This window comes from Homarus americanus, unplaced genomic scaffold (genome assembly GCF_018991925.1).
Source record: "Homarus americanus isolate GMGI-L3 unplaced genomic scaffold, GMGI_Hamer_2.0 scaffold36188, whole genome shotgun sequence".
Lineage (NCBI taxonomy): Eukaryota > Metazoa > Arthropoda > Malacostraca > Decapoda > Nephropidae > Homarus > Homarus americanus.
This window is the reverse complement of record NW_024718183.1, coordinates 6009319-6031800: the sequence shown is the minus strand read 5'-3', so window position 1 is coordinate 6031800 and position 22482 is coordinate 6009319. Positions and strand designations below refer to the sequence as shown.

General features: G+C 42.2%; 1 protein-coding gene across 2 annotated transcripts in view; it reads left to right on the top strand.

Moving 5' to 3' along the window:
• The window catches only part of LOC121859295 (solute carrier organic anion transporter family member 4A1-like), an 84153-nt gene extending 70983 nt beyond the window's left edge, over window positions 1–13170 (top strand). Inside the window, exons 1-13 of one of the 2 annotated variants that reach the window (XM_042356083.1) lie at window positions 1858–2984; window positions 3734–3929; window positions 4154–4231; window positions 4552–4769; window positions 4948–5119; window positions 5870–5972; window positions 6586–6707; window positions 7211–7468; window positions 7801–7996; window positions 8135–8297; window positions 10034–10257; window positions 11489–11671; window positions 12319–13170. In XM_042356083.1, the coding sequence (XP_042212017.1) occupies window positions 2199–2984; window positions 3734–3929; window positions 4154–4231; window positions 4552–4769; window positions 4948–5119; window positions 5870–5972; window positions 6586–6707; window positions 7211–7468; window positions 7801–7996; window positions 8135–8297; window positions 10034–10257; window positions 11489–11671; window positions 12319–12541 (2922 nt within the window). In that variant the 5' untranslated portion in view covers window positions 1858–2198 and the 3' untranslated portion in view covers window positions 12542–13170. Of the gene's footprint in view, window positions 1–1857; window positions 2985–3733; window positions 3930–4153; window positions 4232–4551; window positions 4770–4947; window positions 5120–5869; window positions 5973–6585; window positions 6708–7210; window positions 7469–7800; window positions 7997–8134; window positions 8298–10033; window positions 10258–11488; window positions 11672–12318 lie in introns of those variants that run through there. The other variant, XM_042356084.1, reaches the window with a different exon arrangement.
• Window positions 13171–22482: the final 9312 nt, after the last annotated feature.

Here is a 22482-nt window from a genome sequence, read left to right as displayed (position 1 = left end):
GTTGTGTGTGGCTCTATGATGTGTTGTGTGGGGGCTCTATGATGTGTTGTGTGGGGGCTCTATGATATGTTGTGTATGGCTCTAAGGTGAATTGTGGGTGACTATCGTGTATTGTGTGGGTCAGGGTTGATAAAGTAACTCCACGATGGGTTTTTGTTAGGTTATACCTCTCTCTACACACGGCTAAACTTTGGAGTTCTTTACCTTCTCACATTTTTCACAATCGACAAAAACTATGCCTCCAGAAAGAAAATATCTCACCTCCTAGAAAAACCTCCTCAATTTTCCAACTTTTTTTTTTTATTCTTAAGTAAAAAATGAAGTGGACGAGAACACTGTTAGAAGGTTCTTGTTTGTGAAGAAAAAAAAGTGGTAAGGAAAATGACCCGTTGTTGTGTGTGTGTGTATCAGTGAGTCTTATATGAATGGAGGTTAATATATGATGTTACACTTGAATTTTAGCGTGGGTGTGAGACAACGGGTGGGGGATTGAATATCTTCGCCTGTGTTGTCAGAATATTTGATCCTGATATTCCCAGAGCCAGGTTGACCGACTCTTGGTGGAAAGATTAACATAGTTCTTGGTAGTGACATTAATAATTCAGTCACAAGTAAGAAAATCAATCTCTCTCTCTCTCTCTCTCTCTCTCTCTCTCTCTCTCTCCAATCATTTTTATCGTCATCCCTTTCTCTTCTTTCTTATCTCTATTTCCCTTTTCTCCCTTTCTTATCTCTTTTTTTATCTTTCTCCTCTTCTAATCTCTATCTCTTCTCTTTTTCTTATCTCTCTCTTCTCTCTTTCTTATCTCTATCTCTCCCCTTGTCTCTCCTCACTGGACGGCCGCCTGTAGGGATCGACACTGTTGGCTGTGGCAAGAGTGAACGGCGTGACATTTACCTTATTAAATACTTATAGTGTACTGTAGGAAGGCGGTCCTCCTCTTGCCTCCACCCTCACTTGAGAGCGAGGCCCCTTACACGCCACACACGCCCTCATACACGCCACACACGCCCTCATACACGCCACACACGCCCTCATACACGCCACACACGCCCTCATACAAGACACATACTGCCATATCAGAGTTAGCAACTTGCATATATTAGTAGTGACTTTACAGTGATAGTTAAGTGGTGATACGGTTATGTTGATTGTAAGTGGTAATATGTAACACTGATATAATGATAGTTAAGTGGTATTAAGTGTTACTGGTGATGATATGCGATAATAAGTGTGAGTTAATTAAGTGGTAATAAGTGATACTTGTGGTAATATGATGAAAAAAGTGAAAGTGTGTCCCATACATATGCCTGCCCGTTAAGGACAGTGTGGATACAGCACACTGTATACTAAGCCTTCGGTACACAAGGAGGCAGCATGGCCGGTACTGCTCTCGACCGCCTTCACTTCCACAAGTAGTAAAAACTTTGGTAACCAGTTACAGCTGGGTGAACTGAGAGTTCCTGGTAATCGAACCACTGACACGTGGAACAGGAGATAAGTGCTGTATCCACTCGACCGCCGCGCTCCAAAGATATGACAACAAGTGGTAATTAAGTAATTAGTGATACTGATACTAAATTATGATATTAGTGGTAATTAAGTGGTAATAAGTGTTACTGGTACTACTGATATTAGTGGTAACGCGGTTAAACTGCTTTGATAACTATTAAGTCAAAGTTTAATAGTACTGCTAATGATACTGCATTATTAAGTGGCAATTAAGTGGTGAAAATGTGATACTGCCAGAGATGAATAGCATAAAACAGTGGTTAGCGATACTGGGAGTGAGGGGGTGTGTTAACAGATACCTGGGGGAGGAGGCGCGCACACACACACACACACACACACACACACAGTTGCTGGGGTGGCCGCCAGAGAACCTTGGTTGCTTGGCTACGCTCTCCCAGCACCTTCGATTATCTTGCAGCTTCATGACCGACTCCTGCCTTCATGGGAAACTTAGCTGCGTTTTTTTGTTGATATTAAACCTAAAGAACTATTGCTACCTGGAGGAGCTTCATTACAGGGACGAATAGTATTAATCTCGACGAGATTTTTAAACGATTAACTGAAATGGAAGTTGCGGTTGACTCTGAAACTCTCACTGAGGCTGTGGACTGTATTGGTCTCTCGATAGTTCATGTGAGAATGTTGCAACTTGAGAAACATGTGTAATGTTGATGTTATGTGACAGATGCCGACGTTCACAACAAGTCGCTGCCAAGTGAAAGCAAATATGTACTTGTCTCTAGAGTCTATTGATGAGGACCAGGGAAAGGGTGTTGAGCCCACGAGTGGTGCCTTGGTCGAACCCCTTTTCCAGTCACCTGGTAAATTCCACCCCACACAAGTACTTGACCAGCGTCTTCCCGTCACCGCCCAGACACACCCAACCCCACTACGGCCTCTTTCGAATTCTATAAACCACAGCATCGCGAATGAGGCGACAAAATCCAGCATCAACTCGGGTGTAAACATCGCCTTATTCTCCCCTACGAGTTCCCTGAGTGGCCTCAGTTTGTTCGTGACTAGCTGCAGCAGCCCCAACTCTGAGGCAGCCGACATTGCCATGCCCTCCACCCCGCCTTACCAGAATATGGCAAGGAACCTCTTCGTCATCAGTCACAACGGCCTCGGCCCAACACCCAGCAAAAGTTCTCCGTACCATAGCAGTAAACAAGAGCAACAGGAGGACCTGATGTCACACATGTACGAGGAGAGGATGAGTCCTACCTTCATCACGCTGCCCAGCTCAGGGTCTGTCATCCATCCGCCAGCTAACGACTGGACCGCCAAGGAGCCCTCAGAGCGGCCCTTAACGATAATGAGGTCATCCCGCATGAGGCAGATGCTGGCCCCCAATCCCGCCGCCCTCCTCCTCAATGGCTTTGTTTCCAATGCAGTGGGTCCCTCCGGGATGCCCTCTGTCGACACTCGGTCGCTCGACGGCTTCTTGAACACACCCAGCAAGGTCATCAAGGTAGCGAAACGAGTCCTAAGATTTTCAGGAGTCAATAAATGTAATTTTATCACCACCACCTTCTTAATTAATTGTAGCACACAAGTGTAGACACACTGTGTGTCTGCTGTCACGTTCATCCTCCCTCACAACATTCCAAACTATACAATATTAATCTTACATCAGCGGAAGGAACTTACAACATAAAAAGTCAATAAATGTATTATAACCTGTTTATTATTTCTGATCATTTTCAAAATGTACACGAAAATTAATGGCAATACTATTTCGGCATAGGTTGAAAATGTCTACAAGAGAGACACTGACAAGAGTGAAAGATGTACTAACTAGTATTGCTTAGTTCATTGCTTTCACTTTACCTGTTTGTCACATTATCGTTTTCTTTTGTTTTATGCAATATTGATAATTTATTTTTATCTAATTTACTCCTCTAGATCTCTCCCTCTTTTTCTCATTATATATATATATATATATATATACTCACCCTGAAGATGTGAATTATACTTCGTATCCTTGTGGTTATCAGCATATACCTAGATCACGCACCTACAGTATTTATGTATATATATATATATATATATATATATATATATATATATATATATATATATATATATATATGTATATATATATATATATGTATATATATATATATATATATATGTATATATATATTTATTATTTTTTCTCCCCTACTGGTCCTTGCTTCATCCTTGAGAACAGTGATAACTTTGCTCCCCGTCCTTCAGAGCTCGACGAGTAGCGACCCTGATGCGAACGTGGGCGTGGTGGGCGTCTCATCATCACGGGCGGACTTGGTGTTGGAGGACGATGAAGAGAATGGTGGAGAGTGCGGATGGATGTGCCTCCGCCCACAGAAGTTACAGAAAACCCGCACAGCCAAGTGGGTCCTCTTCTGGCTGTGTTGGGCGGCCGCTGCTCAGGGTGAGTAACCTCCCTGACCTCTACCTTAGAAAGATAAATATTTATTCAGTAAAATCGTTATACAAGTTCATATTGGGTCAGCATGTTCATTGGCAGTATAGATATACAATGTATACATATGCAGTGCAGGTCTACCAATATATTTTTGGTTAATTTCACTTCCTCCCGAACCTTCTACTGTACTATTTATGCCTACATAACGAAGGACTCCCTCACCCCCTCAGGTATGGTTGTGAACGGGTTCGTTAACGTGTGTATCACCACCATAGAGAAGAGATTCGACCTGCGCTCAACTGACTCAGGTGAGGAAACTGACCTTCAGCTTGTGTATCATGAAGCATTCCTCACTTAGTTCACTTAAACTGATGTATGTTACTGAGAGTTAATTAATATATAAAGTATTATGAAAATTACTTACTTTGGCAACAGTTCATATCTATTAAAGAATTCTGTTAACTTTTGAGATTTATAATCGAAATATTTAATCAAGGAATTATGTAAATATTAAAATTACATGAGTTAAAACTTGTGTTGGTAACTTCAGAGTTTGTACAACAGTTGTATCTAGAGTTTGATTATTGTTGATAAGTTATAATACTGACGGATGTTATGTTACTGTCAGGTCTGATAGCCGGGGCGTACGACATGGCGTCAGTGTTGTGCTCAGTACCTGTGTCTTACCTGGGGTCACGGCCTGGCAGCTCCAAGCCCCGCTGGCTGGGCTGGGGTGTGTTTATTATGGGACTGGGCTCCTTCGTCTTCTACCTGCCTCACTTCGGCTCCCCACCCTACAGCCCCAGCAGGAGCGACACATCCGCCATCCTCTACTGCCTGCGTGAGGTAAGTTCTAGGCCAGGGTGAACACTTACTCGGGTTAAAACACTTCCAGGAGGTTATTAGAGGAGACCACACAATTAAACTTAACCCTAACTAAAACAAAGCCAAAATCACCCCAGGATTGTTAAGCAAGATTTGAAAGTATGCTGATAATTTCAAAACATTGTACCTCCTCCACCAGGGCACGCGGGAGACACACTGTGGGGTGGCGGTAGCGAACTGGCTCTCCTCCTTCCGCCACATCTTCGTGTTGGGTCAGTTCCTGCACGGTGTTGGCGCCACGCCCCTGTACACCCTGGGAGTCACCTACCTCGACGAGTCTGTGCCCACCAAGATGTCATCCATGTATCTCGGTGAGTGAGGCGCCCCTGTGTGAGATCACCTGACGAAGGTTTCAATAGAATGCTTGTCTGAAAATCTCTTCTGGAGTAAGTGGATAATTGTTGCTATAAACTTACTTATGGGACCGAGGTGTTTAACTACATCAATACAACACAAAGGGTAACGATGTGTCACTGTCCCACAAGTGTCAGTAATACACTCTTATGTATAATACTTTATTAATTCTTTCTCTTACAGGAAAGTATTTATTTTTTATGTAACAAGTTGGTAGTGACACATTTACTCATATTATACAAGAGTTGTAATGAGTTACTGCTGCGGGGTAGATAATACTGTGTACAAGTGAGGGAAGGTGTGAGTGAGGGAAGGTGTGAGTGAGGGAAGGTGTGAGTGAGGGAAGGTGTGAGTGAGGAGAGGTGTGAGTGAGGGAAGGTGTGAGTGAGGGAAGGTGTGAGTGAGGGAAGGTGTGAGTGAGGGAAGGTGTGAGTGAGGGAAGGTGTGAGTGAGGGAAGGTGTGAGTGAGGGGAGACGTGAGTGAGGGAAGGCGTGAGTGATGGAAGATGTGAGTGAGGGAAGGTGTGAGTGAGGAGAGGTGTGAGTGAGGGAGAATGAGAGTAAGGGGAGTGCCAACCGGGAGGAGTGTAGGGTGTTGTGCAAGACGAGGAACATACGAGGAAGAAGACCAAACACACTAAGAGAGAGGTAATATGATTTCTACAGGTATAAACACAGTAATTAACTCAGGTATGTTGTGTACCCAGGTATCTTCTACGCGATGGCGGTGCTGGGGCCGGCGCTAGGCTACCTCTTGGGGGGACAGTTTCTCAATGTGTATATTGACTCGCCCTCCGTCGACCCCGCCAAGTACGTGTTATGGTGTGTTTATTGTGCTCCGTCTTCAGGTAGCTGAGTGCAGTTTCTTCTACAATTATTTCCTTTCGGATTAGTTATTTGTTTTTGGGTTCATATGAGGAAATATTAAACAACTGGCAGCTCTAAAATAAAAGTCGAGAAAGAAAAGAGGTTTATATTTTCTTCTGTGGTTACAAACTCCCCTCATTAATGTTCTGTCATGTTAACTCAAGCTTCTCAATATCCTTTCAGAAGATATTATTTTCCCGTTGTTTATACTTGTATGTTGTCTTCACGTGGACCTTGGTCTTGTTTCATCTATTCTACTTTCCCCTTTGCTTCTGTTAACTTGTGTCCCATTTACACAGTTGATACATGCGAGGTATTTTACTTGTATGATAGATCAGAGTGTAGAATTGCTGACCGTCTGTTGCACGTGTTGATACAGTGTTGAGACTAAAACTATGTGGATGATGTAGTAAGGGAAGACTCCACTTGTGTCCGCCACATTATGAGGGAAGACTATGTTGTTAGAGATGTAGTATTGAAACACACTGATGAGAACAGAGCTGAAGTCATTACCTAAATCATGAAATGTGTTCATTATATGTATTCTTTTCTTCAGATTTGGTCTCCGTGTGAACAGTGACCTGTGGCTGGGCGGGTGGTGGATAGGCTTCCTGGTGTCTGGTACCATCTCTGTCCTTATCTCCTGGCCTGTCATGGCCTTCCCCTCCCACCTGCCTGGTTAGTCCCTCCTTATAGAATTGTTGAAGCATTTACTGATATACTTAATTTGGCTTCCCGTACAGGGAGAGGCATGGCTTTTATGACAGTAAATGTCTTGGCTGTAACACTTTTAAGTTTGTTATTAGATCAGATCGTCGATAAATCTCAGGCGAGACAATTGTGGCTACATTTGCTTAAACCATATTCTAACTCGTCGGTTTATATTATATGTATGGTATTGAGTGAACGACCAGAGAAATCCGATGGTACGTAACACAATTGTACAGGAGTCATTTATTTCTTGACATGTATTTAAAATACCTGTAATTCGTTTAAAAATTATGTTTTTACTTATCAGAACAAAAAATTAATTTATTGTTGTGTTTGAATTTATTTTTAAAATTATTGACAGTTGTGCTTAAGTATTTTAAAACGGCTCCAGAGGGCACTTACCTCGAATGATTCATCTACTCATTAACAACAACTGAACAAAGTTGTGTGATGCCGTTGTGTGTCTGCAGGAGCCAAGGCCATCAAGGCAGAGAGAGTGTCGGAGGCCTACGGGTCGGGGGTGTCGTCGGTAAGCAGGTCAAGTGGATTCGGTCGACTGAAGGACCTGCCGGAGGCGGTGAAGGTGTTGGCGTATAACCCAACCTTCGTGGCGCTCTCCTTGGCGGGGGCCACCGAGGGCATCCTCCTCACAGGATTCGCCACCTTTATGCCTAAGTTTATAGAAAACCAATTCAGCATCCCGGCCAGTTATGCTGCCTTGATCGTAGGTGAGTCATGCACGGAGTCGACCCCGTGTTTATATTTCTACCGGTCATGTGGTTCTATTAAAATTTAGCTGACTTTTATCCGAAATGATGCCCATTGTTTGTATTTATTTTGTGGCCAGGCAGAAGCTCTGTCACGGCTTTCTCACCTAGAGGATTATCATATCACTAAACAGTGGATGCTTGAGTTAAGTTTATCAGCTTTTTTTTTGTTCGTGTGTTATGAGTTCATGATGTTAGCTGATGGGTGTTAATGTGTTAACATGGATCACCTGATGTTTGTTGATATGATGGCAGAAGTTTTGGCACCAGATGTTGTTTACATGTGTTGACAGGGTTTGTGGTGGTGCCGGCTGGAGGGGGCGGCACCTTTATTGGGGGGTGGTTGGTGAAGAAGCTCCAGCTGAGATGTTCTGGAATCCTCAAGATGTGTATCGTGTTCTCCCTCTTCTGCCTCCTCTCCTGCTTCACCTTCGTCATCTCCTGTCCCAATATCGACTTCGCAGGGGTCAATGTCGAATACAGCAACACGTAAGTTTGCCACAAACTTTTTAAAGGCATAATTATAATATGTGTGTCAATGAATACATGAATATAAAACGTGAATACAGCAAGTATACATCACTAAGGTCGGTGAACACATTAACTAACCTTGTATATGTCCATCAGATCACTGACGCCGAGCATACCCAACCTGACATCGGATTGCAACAGTAAATGTGGGTGTCGAGACATGGCGTACGACCCCATCTGTGGCACCAACAACGTCACGTACTTCTCCCCGTGCCACGCCGGCTGTACCGGCATGGAGAAAGGCCAAGATGGGCTCAAGGTACCGCAGTCTCAGCTCTTGTCACCTCAAGTAGCTTTTTCTTAGATCTGTCCTTATGTCCGTCTTGCTGGGAGTAGCTACAAGTGTCCAGGAAAAATCTTGTCTCTCGGTAAAGACCTGGATTACCGAACAATCAGTTGGTGGTATGACCCCCATAGTTAACTGGACGTTATTGTCTATGGTAGCACAGAGCTGGTCACTCCGCCACAGCTCTGGTCAAGGCATTCTGTACTGTAATAAAATGTTGTGACTTATACAGAGGTTAAAAACATCAGAGGGAAGTGTCATATCTAGAGTAGCGCAGCTGCACCATACACTCAGCTGCACCAGAGTGGGTGTATATAATGTAGACAGCTGTTCAGCAGTAGATGTGTACAGTGTATTGGGTTGCACAGCATTACAGTGGGTGTACCTGCATGGAGGTGGAGAAATCGAGTTTGTGGGATGTGATGAGTGACAGTGTCAGGAACGTGTCCTACGAAGGCGTGGGCAGCAGCTGCCCGTCCAGGTGCCGCGCCCTCCCAGCCATCATAATCGGCTTCTCTGCCCTCCTCTTCACGATTATCATGGATAAGATTCCATACCTACAGGCCACACTCAGGTAGAGCCCGGCCTCCTCCCCTACCTCACGCTATCAGCCCGACCTCACTATGCCACCCGCTACTCAGATTCTCAAAGATTCGTACGGCAACTTTCCATCAGACTGCCGATATGAGAACTCATCTCATTGCCTACCTTAAGCTACGACATTAAGATGGCTGCTAAAATGACTCGAAATTACATTGAGACCTTACCTGGATGTGATCTCTCATCTAATTTTTATTTTCACTCTCAGAAGTCTTTGGGTAGATTCCCATAATTTCAGTGGCTGAGAATTAAAAAATCTTGTTCACTTCTTGGTCACATGATCATCTGAACACAATGTTATCTTGACTACATCCTCTGTTAACGTGGCGAGATAGTCTGCCTTTAAAACTCGCAACAGCAGTCAACAATCTCCCATTTATTCTATAACTTTTTCAGTAGTTCCCACATCGAAAATTATTGATGAAAATAAAAGTTGACTTATTTATCTTTGAGAATCATGATCCAGAACTTGACTTGGTCATTTATACTACAGAGAAAATGTTTGCTTGGTGAAACAAACTGAGGATCTCATACCTGTGCCTGACATAACTGGCTGATGGAAAATTGACCTTTTCAATTTCACACATCAATGGATACTTCACTTTGTATATATTTGAGATGTTTACATACAGTATGGACAGCTGCCAACCATCCCTGGCAAAATGATTTCAAGTTAGGTTCTGAAATGCTAGAGACGGTCTTGCTAGTGCTGTAGTTAGTGGCTGGGGAAGAACTACAGTCCACGCGCCTCACAGGACCCAGGAGTTGACTAAGACGCACCTGGTGTTGTGTTAAACTTTTAGATTTAATAAGCTTTTATAATGATATACTTTCTGGTATGTTTTATGATTTACGATTTACTTACATTTAAACCTTTTAAAAACTTTATGTATATAGCCGCATAAAGCTGCCATTAAGTTTAGAACAGCATCAATTTCTGCTTCTTAGCTACAGTAACACGTCAGTGAAACATTGGCCGCCAAGACAGTGGCCCACACAGCTTGTTCTGATGTTTTCCTCTCTAAACTAGTAATAAAGCCTAGTGCAGTTAGTCCACACTAGTGGTGCTTAATTTTCGTTTTTGTGTAGGTGTTTGTGTCTGTCCCCAGGTATTTACGAAGTGTGAGTGTGTGTTGAGACTGGCCTCCCCCGCCCACACACCAACTCCATCCATCAGCCCTGGGATGGGCGACGCGCGCCTCGCCAGGGACTCGGCCCTCCGGGGGAAATGCCCAGCACCCTGCTCCTTCATGCCCATCTTCCTAGTCATATTCTTCGTCGTGATGATTCTCACGTTTATCATAAGTTTACCTGCGCTCACTGGAACGTTACGGTAAGCTGCTCACATTAACCCACACCTTATATATAAACCCACGGTAAGCTGCTCACATTAACCCACACCTTATATATAAACCCACGGTAAGCTGCTAACATTAACCCACACCTTATATATAAACCCACGGTAAGCTGCTAACATTAACCCACACCTTATATATAAACCCACGGTAAGCTGCTCACAGTAACCCACACCTTATATATAAATCCACATTATAATATTCACAATTGTTGCATCACGGTGTCAAGCTACACTCACACACATTCAGATAAAATCCACACGATAATATTTTCCTATCCAACTGAGCTAAGCACTCCCTGACGATCACTGGACACACCTCATCCTTGAATGTCATTGTGATACATAATCTAAACACCACGAGTCAATGCCTGGTTAAGGTGTGACTAACACAGTTTAGTTCACATCACATTAACTACACGAATTCATGGCGTCAGTGATCAGGTATTAGTCAGTACATTAACCGCTCGATTGAATGTGGTATTATTCATCTCAGGTGAGTCATTACCTTTAAAAATACTGGAGTTATTTTGTATCTAATGTATTTATTTATTCACTTATTTGCTTCTTTACTTCTTAGTGTTATTCGGTCACCACTCTGTAGTACAACTAGTGTCATGTGTACAGTAAGAAGCAACACCCATCACCATGCATGACGCTTCAACAGCCACCGTGCACACCTGTCACTCAGAGCTAACCTAACCTTTATAGATGAACGCAACAACTTAAGGGTGTTCCTGTAGTGTTCACCACCATGTAGCCTTGTATTTATTTCTAAGTTTGTAAGTGATAAATGATGATACACCCCGAAGAACTTTTTGTGTAGTAAAAATAAGTTCTCTTACAGATAAATTATTTGCTTAGAAATTCTTAATACGCAATGATTAATATGTAAAATTGTAAAAATATGCAGTTTCATTCTTTAATTTGCATAATATTAACATATGTTGAGTAGAATCACTGTACGTAAACTTTCATGTGATTATTTTTGATGGAACTCATATACAAAACTATTCTGCCATTATAATTACCGCTATTATTGTTATTACTTTACATATTAAGTCAACACCATTATGTTCTCAACGAGGAGTGTTATGAAGTGTTATGTTGTGTCAGGAAGATTTAAAGCAGTGTTATGGTGTGTTAGGAAGGTATATAACAATGTTAGGGATGTGTTAACTCGGGAGGTTGTAACGGTGTGTTGTTACAGGTGTGTGCCGGACACTCATCGATCCTTCGCCCTGGGTCTACAGTGGATTGTGGTCCGCCTCTTGGGCACCATACCTGGGCCAATCCTCTTTGGGGCCCTCATAGACAACACCTGCATCTTGTGGCAGTCCACCTGTGGCAAGGGCGGCGCCTGCATGAGCTATGATAACTTCTACATGAGCAGGTGAGTGGGAGCATATGAGGAGGTGAGTGGGAGCATATGAGGAGGTGAGTGGGTATATGAGGAGGTGAGTGGGAGCATATGAGCAGGCGAGTGGGAGTATATGAGCAGGCGAGTGGGAGTATATGAGCAGGCGAGTGGGAGTATGTGAGCAGGCGAGTGGGAGTATATTAGCAGGCGAGTGGGAGTATATTAGCAGGTGAGTGGGAGTATATGAGCAGGTGAGTGGGAGTATATGAGCAGGTGAGTGGGAGTATATGAGCAGGCGAGTGGGAGTATACGAGCAGGCGAGTGGGAGTATACGAGCAGGCGAGTGGGAGTATACGAGCAGGCGAGTGGGAGTATACGAGCAGGCGAGTGGGAGTTACTGATCGTCTGTAGTTTATTTCACCTCAGAAATTGTACTGTTACTTCTTTCAATAACAACTGAAAAAAAGCACTGTTCACTTAACCTTCCTCCTCTTCCTCTCCTCCTGTCTCTCGTCATCATCATTGTTCACCTCCTCTTCCTTCTCTTCCTCGTCCAACTCTTCCTCTCCTCCTCTTCTTCCTCATCCCTCTCACCTGTTAATCCATGAACTTATGATAGAGAGACAAGTGACGAGGGACATAAACTCTACCTGTGTAATAATTGGGCCTCGTTCCGACAGGTACATGATGGGCATCTCCATAATCTTCAAGTCCTTGTCCACGGTGCTATTCTTCGTGGCGTGGTGGTTGTACGTGGCGCCGCAGGAGAGCCCCAATGTTCCCACGCCCTCCTCCCCCGCCATCGACACCTACAGACCCCCACCAAGCTCGCCACACACAAAGAACTCCAAGAATTTGAAAGACTTGAGAGGCATCGACAATCCAGCGTCAGATGTCTCGTGAGGAGAGACGCTGTTAGTTAGAAATTAATCCGTTTATATACAGTATATATTATTTTATAATTACACATGACAATTTTATGGGCAATAGAAGTTCATCCGTTTTATGTAAATATATATTTTATTTCTACGATTTCAAACTTCTTTGTGTAGGTCCTTGTGAGCGACGAGTTTTACTGTAATTATTGATCGCTGTCCTGTGATTGTTGTCATGGTTGTGTTTTAGAGTATTGCTCTGCCTTTAACAAATGGCGTGCCTTCTCCTCCATCCATATACCATCTGTGTTATGTATGTAACATAGTAACATATTCTACTCCCCTCAAAAGGTACATAAATCAGTTTTATGGATTTATATATATTTTTTTGCAAACTGGGCATTTTAGGCATGAGAAAACTTAAGTAGTTGGTCATAAAAATGCCTCTTGTTGAAACCATTTATTTCGTCAATGTATAGGTTTTATACACAAGTTTCCCATAGCCTGTCCTGGTTGACTCGAGAAACCATGATCACAGGTGTACAACACTCACCCCTCAACGTGGACAAGTGTTATTTTTAGCATTGCTTTGATATTCCATTAAACTACCTTTAACAAGCGAATTGTAAGAAGTATATATATATATATATATATATATATATATATATATATATATATATATATATATATATATATATATATATATATATAATATATATATATATATATATATATATATTCGCTTATTGCTAGATAGTGCCAGTACAAACTTCTTCCTAATTCAGAATCTTTTGATAGTCGAATAATAATAATTTGAGATGTAATTAATATGAAGTGAGAGATGTGTTAAGATAATGGAACACAGTTAGTGGTGGGTTATATGTCGTCTCATTTTAATGTCATTATCACAGAATTCTCTTCAATATCTTCGTCCAGACGTCAACAATGAGCAGAGATATAACCCAGGTTTAGGCCAACCCTGTGTACTGTTGCTCCAAGCGAGCTGTTTAAAGAGGGAGGGAGATACCTGTACCTAAGAATAAGGATATATACCTAAAACAGAAGTTATTCTTCTCAAAATAACGGATACATTCCTTGATAACGAGGTTTATATACATAAATAACGGGTATACACCTGTAATTAAGGTTTATATACCTGAATAAATGCTGTATACCTGAAAATATGGTTTAAGTACCTAATAATAAGGGTTTCATCCCTGTAATAAGTATTTACTATTGCTTCTCCAGTTGTCAATAGCTTCCTCACATTCATAGACAAGTATATTTTTGTAGATATATTAACAAATAAATGCCACAATAGATGATTGTAACTATTAAGGAAGAGATTTTGTTTGTATAACTGAATGGAGAGTTATTTAGGGCAGTGCTGTGAAACTTCCTGCTTACAAGTTGTTAATGTTGTAGTGGAAGTAAGAAGGAAGATCTTGAGGTATTTTCCTTTGCCCAGTTTTATAGAAAGTCTTAAAAGTTTTATTATTTGTGATTTCTCTTATTTTTTAATATATTTTGTTACCAATTATTTTGATTATATGAAATTTTAATTTCTTTTTTAATTTTTGTGATGGTGATATAGATTATTGTAGATTGTTTTAGCATAGATGAAAGTGTTCGTGACTCGTGTCGTCCCAGAGCAATTTTTTGATAGATTTTACTTATATTTTATAGGTTTTAACTGATGATAATAAAGATCCTGTAGAGAGGTATTCCTAGCAGGGCTGATTATAATTTTGAGTGAATTCGAAATAAAGAAGTTTATTTTCATCGTGATGTCTGTTATTTACACCCAAATATAAAGGTAGACGAGCGTCCTGCCAGGGTGGTGGAGTAACCCACTAGCTGCTCCACACTAGGACTCGGGACATTACCAATTACTCTGCCACACTGTACCGTGATGAACCAATGCAAAATAAACAAACAAGCAGGGCGATGACATCCTGCTTCAATGAAGTACAGTTGGGGAAATGTGTTGCTGCAGCCCCTGTGGTAACCCGTGTCTCCAAACGGCACCGTCACAGTATCACTACTTATGAATGAATGGGTATTGATCGAGTAATGACGATCGTGACTGGTGGATAGGTTTGCTATAGGCAGACATGGGGAGATTACATCGGTAATATAATTGATTACGATTACCATTACATGATAATTTTATGATTACAATTACGATTACAGTAAAAATGGATGTAATCAATTACGAGTACATGATGTATAATCATGATTACAATCATGATTACTTCAGAAGGAATGGGCATAAATAAACAAACGAACTACAAAAACTAAATTTTCTGTACTGTTTGTCAACTTGGTACAATTAAATCATATTTTCTGGGCGGTGAAAGAGGTAGACATTATACCTTATGATGTATAATGGTGCGGCCATTTAACAGAAGAAAACAAATCTAAATCTTTAATAGATTGGTCCAGCTTTTCATAAGATTAATATGGAAGCCATAAATACAGTAATGTACCTGACCTAAAGAACTCTGAAGTGTTGGAATATTATTAACACAAATACGTATAAGAGGACAGTAATTTAGTGCTCTGATAGAAATAAATGTCCGGTACACTGCTCACTCAGATATACCTAAAACATTACTTTCAGTAAATGTAAATTATCAAAACAATACTGTCATGTTAATTTCAATTTTAACATTATTTTTTCTTAGACAAGAATTAGACCTAAAAGGTTTTGAAACATACTGTGTCCATTATATCAAAGAGAGCTTCAAGAATAAAAACGATCTAATGCTATTCAATTAAGCAAATAACAGTAAGATATTATAGAGTGGTTTCACCTTCTCATGACAAGGATATGGAAACTAAAACTTATTATTTTTGCTGAACTTAATAGGAACTAGACTCTCGAAGGTTTTATCACTATAGTGGGGCAGCTAAATGCAAATTTTCAAGAGAATCATGCAAATGGTGATACAAGCACCAAATTTGGCATGGTAATTCTCTAATGGTTACTAGTCAAGTCTGCCTGATTGGCCATTTAAAAATCCAAGATGGTGGCCATTTTTCAATAAGGCCGCCATATTGACCTTCAAAAGTTGGTTTTTCTTATAGAAATTAAAGTAGTTGGTCAATCTGAGTGATCTTGGTGTCGGTATGTATGTTTTCATGCATGACCAGATGATTTTTTATAGTTTTAATTCCATTGTAATATTTTTATCCACATAAAATAACACGTTTAGTAAAAAAATATAACAAAAAAGAACTTACTAATGCATTCAATATTTATTGATGTGGTCAAAACCTGCAGAGGAAATGTTCATTATATTTCAAGGTGATTCATCTGATACATAATTAGTTAGTCTCACAATTTTATCTTAATTACAATTTATTAAACATACTGACATAACACAAAGTTCATAACTCTATTAATATTACCTTCGCTTCATTCTGCATTGTCTTATTACTCCAGGTTAGGCAGAAACGAGTAGACGTAATTAGTTAACAATATTTCAGTATGAGGGGTATGTCATCCCTTATGCTGTACTTACAAGTGCGGGTCAATGAAGATCAGTATGGTGTTCCAAGAGACAACAGTACTGCGTAAATTGTCTCAGCACAAATTCTTGGACAGGGTTGAGTCGGTGTTTACCAGTGCGAGCAGAGGGCTTCTCCTTACAGCATCACTCGAGAGAGCGATCTCCTGGATTCCAGGCGGCCACGCCACCCTTTAAACCATACATTCAGCGGAATCAGGACCTCTTGTCCGTAAACACCGCCCACCCCCCAATCTTTGTTCGGGTAAGGCAGCAGACGCCAGCACTCACACTCCAGTACTCACTTGTCAGTACTGACGCCAGCGGTGATAACACTCCCGGCGGTGACAGAGTCTGGCGAGGTCACAGGTCGCGTGGGGGGGAGGGGGCATCACTCGGGAGGGCGATCTGCGCCATGAGAGCCACGCCACCCTAAACTATGCATTCAGTAGATTCAGGATCTCTTGTCCGGAAACACCGCTCCCCCCCCGCCGCCAATTTCTGACGAGGCAACAGCAGGCTGAGAGATCCAATGTTTGTTCGGGCAAGGCAACGATCGTCAGCAACTGACACCAGCATAATAAACCAGGGGCGATAACACCCAACACCTAAAGTACACAAAAAAGCAACGTTGCCAACATTGCATTTGACCTCCTTCACTTCCCGAACTGTAAAGTTAGGTACCCATTCACAGTGGGGTGCCTGGGTACGAACCAGTGACCCTTTGGACAGGGGCCAAGCACTATATCCACTCTACCGACGCTCCTCTACCAACATACAGCTTCACACATGTCTTCCTCAAGTTAAGACAGAGCTGTGGTCCAGGAGTGAGGAAGGTGACACTCGAGGGCCATAAATTCATAAACGGAATATTTACAAGAGTAAAATTTTACATGTCAGCGTTACTAATACGTGATCCACCATTATTTGTCGCCGCCACACTTCTCTTAACTCGTCATATATAAAGACTAACTAACATGGTTTTGTCTCAATAGTTATTGGTCATGACTCAGAGTCATAAACTACTTTTCTAGGGACGCTCATGGTACTTTGTGTTCGAGGACCTTCAAGCGTTAAGTAAAACAACAAATTTAATTCGTATTTGTTTTGTAATTTGACGAATGAAACACTGAAGATTAAGTTAGATAAATGTGTCCATCTACCCAGACCTTGTACCAAGCAGCCGAGGACCCAGGATGACTGCTGGTGATGATACCGAGGGGCGTCTGGGGGTCTTTAGTATTAGTGTAGGGCGTCAGCCTTATTCCTCCAGCTAGCCACTTCCTTCTGCAGCTTGTGGACGTCAGCGTTAAGGCACAGGTACTCCTCCACCGTCATTACCTACGGCGGGAGGTGGGTGGTATAGTCAACAAGAGGCAGAAACATATATGTAAATATTAAGGTTAATTCTACTAATAGTGTTGTGTCTCTCACGGTCCTTAATAGTTGTTTTCTACTCTCTCTCTCTCTCTCTCCAGTCCTCACCGGGTCCTGGGTAGCACGGACGGCTGCCAATCTCTTGTCGGTGCGTAGGTCATGCAAGCGAACATGAGCGTCTATCCTGGTGGAGGATTGAGACAGGCGACGCACCTCTTCCTGCAGCAGGGCCTCCTGGTCCTTCAGCTCCCCCACCATCGTCGTCTTCGCCTGGTTCTCTTCCGCAAGGCGGTTCGCTCGTCGCCTCTCTTTCTCTGTACAGGAGGAAAGATTGTCGGGGTCTCATGACGAATACTAACCCCCAAATAATTCGCCTGATGATTAAAAACCCTAATATTTATGTAAACTAACCAAACGTTACCCTAACCTAACCCAACCTAACCCAACCTATGTGTTCCTGCGACTAGACTCTCTGTATCTCTCTCTCACCCAGTTGGCGCAGGAGGTGGGTGAGGGTGCGGCTGTTGTGGTCGACACGGGTCTTGACGTCCTCGTGTTCCAGCTGCTTCTTCAGGAAGTTTACCTGCAGGAGGCCAGACAGGTGAGATGACACATGTTAAACATCTGTTTCAATGTTGATATTAGAGGGGTTAAAGATCAGCCTAACAGGTCATGTCATTGATTTTTTGATTCACCATTTACAAATTTCCATATATTATGAATAGTTAAAGGCGCAGTGGCCTAGTGGATACAGCCCTCGATTCCTGTCGTAATGGTCACAGGTTCGTTCCCGTGGCAACCCGATTTCATAAATGGGTCCCTGATTGTACAAATAGGAAGACAAGTCAGTCGAGTACAGTCCCAGCCACGCTGCCTCCTTGCGTTCTAAAGGTTTAGCATTAAGTGTTCGTTATCTGTACTGCCCCTAACTGGCCGCCAGGCTTATTGGGCGCACTTTCATGACCAGTTAGGAATAAGGATGACTTCTCTCCCCCGAACACTTTTCTCACTTGACAGCTGCTCAGCTTGTGGTCTTACGGCGAGCATGAAGGAGATGTAACACTCTTCTGCTGATGTTTGGCAATCAAATTGTTGTTGTCATCAGCATTAACTCGTTCATTCAGGATCTGGGACCAGAAAATTGAAAATTTGGAATAATGTCATTGTTACTGTAATCCTATTTTCTAACCTCGTGTAATATTTCGGTGGTTGATATCAGATCGAGGATAAGGCCTCCCATCACGTGAGTCTTATGGTCACCTAGCGCGGACTTCACAACTCACCCAAGTAACATAATTAAGTCATTGAGTTTTTGTATTAATATTTCTTAAATCCTCGTGAGTGTTGGTAGGTAACCGTGAGTCCTACCTGCTTCAGTGTGCTACAGGGCTCGGCTCCCCTGTACAGTAGATCATTATTGTAGTGACACTTTAAAGTTTACTCAGAATCTTTGTAGTCAATAGAAGAGTATGTTATATTATATGATAATGGCTATAATTATTACAATATCTTAATAACAAACATTAATATGATCGTGACACTCTCCATAATTGTACAGTTTATGGTAATTATTGAGGCTGTGTTAATTATCACCACTTTTTAATATAATTTACTAAGTGACGACACAACCATGACGAGGAAGACACAACCAAGACCATGGACACAACAGCGGTGACCTGACCACATGGCGGGTCACTCTCAGTTTATGACATTCCTCAACACCAACAAGTCCTATTCCAGTATCTCACCATCACTATCACTGACCTGGGAGGTGGGTTGAGTGTCGGGGTCAGCGTCAGGACCCTCGTGACCTTGCTCTAAGCGTGACTTAAGTTTGGCCAAGTGAGCCCTCAGTAACGCCACCTCCACCCACACCTGCGACGTCTGCTTCAGGTCACCCCGCACCTGATCCTCCATGAACCTGCACAAGTGTGTCAGTGAGGTGAGAAACGTGGCTGCACACACACGTATATGACGGTAATAAATCAAAATATATTTAAGGTAAAGAAGTAATTAAGTGCAGTATGGCTGATGACCAATAATATATTTTATTCTTCGTAGAACTAACACTCGCCCCGCCTCCCTCCACCCCTCCCCCCCCCTCTGCCCCTCCTCCCTGAAAGCTGATGTTTCATTTCCAGAAGATGGAGTTTTTGTGTTTATCAAGAGGCTGATCTCCTCTAGTGTGTGTAAGACAATGGTTTAATAGTGCTAGTATAGCCACAACAACACACCAATGAATCTTATTTATAGTTTTTGGTTTTACTTTTAATTATATTCCTCAAGTGAACATGTTACGGTGTCCGATGTACAGAAACAAAATATAGTTAAAATAAAATCCTGCCCTCCCCTCCTCACTCCACTGGCTCCTGCCCTCTCCTCCTCACTCCACTGGCTCCTGCCTTCCCCTCCTCACTCCTCTGGCTCCCTCCTATCCTCCATATTGCCCTCTCGCCTTCCCCTCCTACCCGTAATGCCTTCTACCATCACTTATTCCCTGCCTTCCTCCCCTCCTTCGACCTTGCCCTCCTTCCCTGCCTTCCCCCTCCCTCGGTCTTGCCCTCTTGCCCTACTGACCTGAGCAGCTGGGTGAAGGTGAGTCTGGTCCTAGGTGTGGTGTGTGAGTCATGGTCGTACCCGCTGGCCAGTCTAAACAGCTCCTGTTGGGCCCTCTCCAGCTCCCCCTTCCTCGCCTCCGCCTCCAGCACCGCCACCTGAGACAACAACAACACGAAACACTGCAAGATACCTGTAACACACACACACACACACACACACACACACACACACACACACACACACACACACACACACACTGTAACACACACACACACACACACACACACACACACACACACACACACACACACACACACACACACTATGCACGTGTATCTACGTTGTATATTCATTTGTGTGATTGTGTTTGTGTATCATGTTTGTATACGTAAATATTGGTACAGATCTGTGTGTGTGTGTGTGTGTGTGTGTGTGTGTGTGTGTGTGTGTGTACGCGTGCGTGTGTATATGTGTACATCTATGTGTATGTCTATACGTGTGCGTCGTGGTTCAGCAATGTAAAATGTAACTTAGTACACCTTTTACATGTAGTTAGCGAGGTGGGCGTGTTGATGATTGGCGTGACTAGTATAGCAACTCCTTTCCTCTCACTCCCTCTCTCAACCCCTCTTACCCCTCTCTCCCTGCCCCTCTTCTTCCCTTCCCCCTTGTCCTCGCACTCCTCTTCCCCTCCTTTCTCTTTTCCTCTTGCCCTTCCTCTCTCTTCTCCTACTCCTCTTCCTCCCTCACCTACCCTCAACTTCTACCTAAAGAAGGACATCCACACACCTGTTAGTTCTCTATTTACCTACTAATTAACAAATTGTGATCAGTTATCAAAGATTTAATTCATACGACCTCACCGTCCTGTTGTAGTGTTGGGGTGGGTGGGAGACGAGCGAGTAACTCCATCCTATGTGGTAATGTGATGAAAAAGATATGAACAAAAGATGAGTGAGGTGTGATAAGGATGGACAGGAAAGAGTAAATGAAGTAATGACGAGTGAAAGGCATCTTATCGTTTTAATTTGAATGGAACAATGTTATAGGTCATGAGAGGTCTGCTCGGGAGAAGTGAAGGGCGTAAAGTCAGGAGTGGTGTAAAATATATTAAGAGTGAATTGGTTTGTATAGTTTGTGTAGAGTGGTGTGATATACGGGCATAGGGTGGATTATAAGAGGTTTAGTCCTACAGTACTCTGACTGAGGTAAACAACTGAGTATGAGAGATTTAACATTGTAAATGAATATACTGTATAATAACGAATGGATAAATAACGGAAGGAAGAGACATGTTTTACGAAGATGGGAACAATTTAAACAAAAGCTTCAATATAAGAGAATTATAGTAATGGCAGTGTGGGTGTTGCTTCAGAGTACAGCTACTTGCAAATTCTGATACAAATTTAGACTTTCTAGAAATAATAAAGATTTGGCGGGACAACACGAGTCTTCCTGAGAATTTACACTCCACCTACATTGAATTTCTCAGATAACATTGTAACCTCCCTGAAAATGTTTGTGCTAGTGCTTGTGGTGTAAGCGACCTTAACAATATCTCAAATGCTTTACAATACGACCCTGGTATATATTGGTTATAACACAGGTATTTATGGGAAATATTTTTATACATCTTATCAATTTACATGATCCAAAGCTGAGTTAGTACATTATTAATTTATTTTTTGCCCTGTTGATTAAACAAATAGTGTGTTAGGATTTAGTCAGTATTGAAATAGCTTATAATATAATTTTCCATCCGTATATATGGTTTATGTTAGAGGTATTACCACATTGTGAGTTACAGTTTGTATATTAAGGAATATTTCTGTTTATCCCTGCCATCACTCAGAGGCGTACTACACTCGTCAATCCTGAGAAGACAATAAACATGTTGACTTTTATCGATGTTCTATATTGTATTAAGAGAGAGAGAGAGAGAGAGAGAGAGAGAGAGAGAGAGAGAGAGAGAGATAACAACTATCTTCACCTGATACTTGTGTAGTTCCTGCTGCCACAGTTTCTCTTGCTTCCTCCTGGTTGCTAACACAATCTCCAGCTCCCGTTGCCATAAGCGGCACTTCTGACACTCTGACAGTCTTACACGAGTACATTATTAAACACAATAAATTCAGTTCTATATATCTTTTCTTATAGTGTACTCATGGGGTTATATAATGTTTTGTATATATTGTTATTCCTAGTTATTATCATTATCATTATCATTATTATCATTATTATTATTATTATTATTATCCACCTGTTAGATGGTTCTCGGCGGCCCCTGGTCACCACCTGCCCGTGCCACAGTCCACGAACATCCAGGGACGAGATGGTGGGCGTTGCTGTCCCTGACCCTGAGGTGACACACTCTTAGTTACACTGTTAGTTACCAAATATTTAGATTCACAAAAATTACATTAGATAACCAAGTCCGAAATGTTTACGTTGTGTTGTGGGAAGCGGCAGCAGTAAACGAAGTACAGCATTGGGAACAGCAAGTAAAAACAGCCAGCAGGAA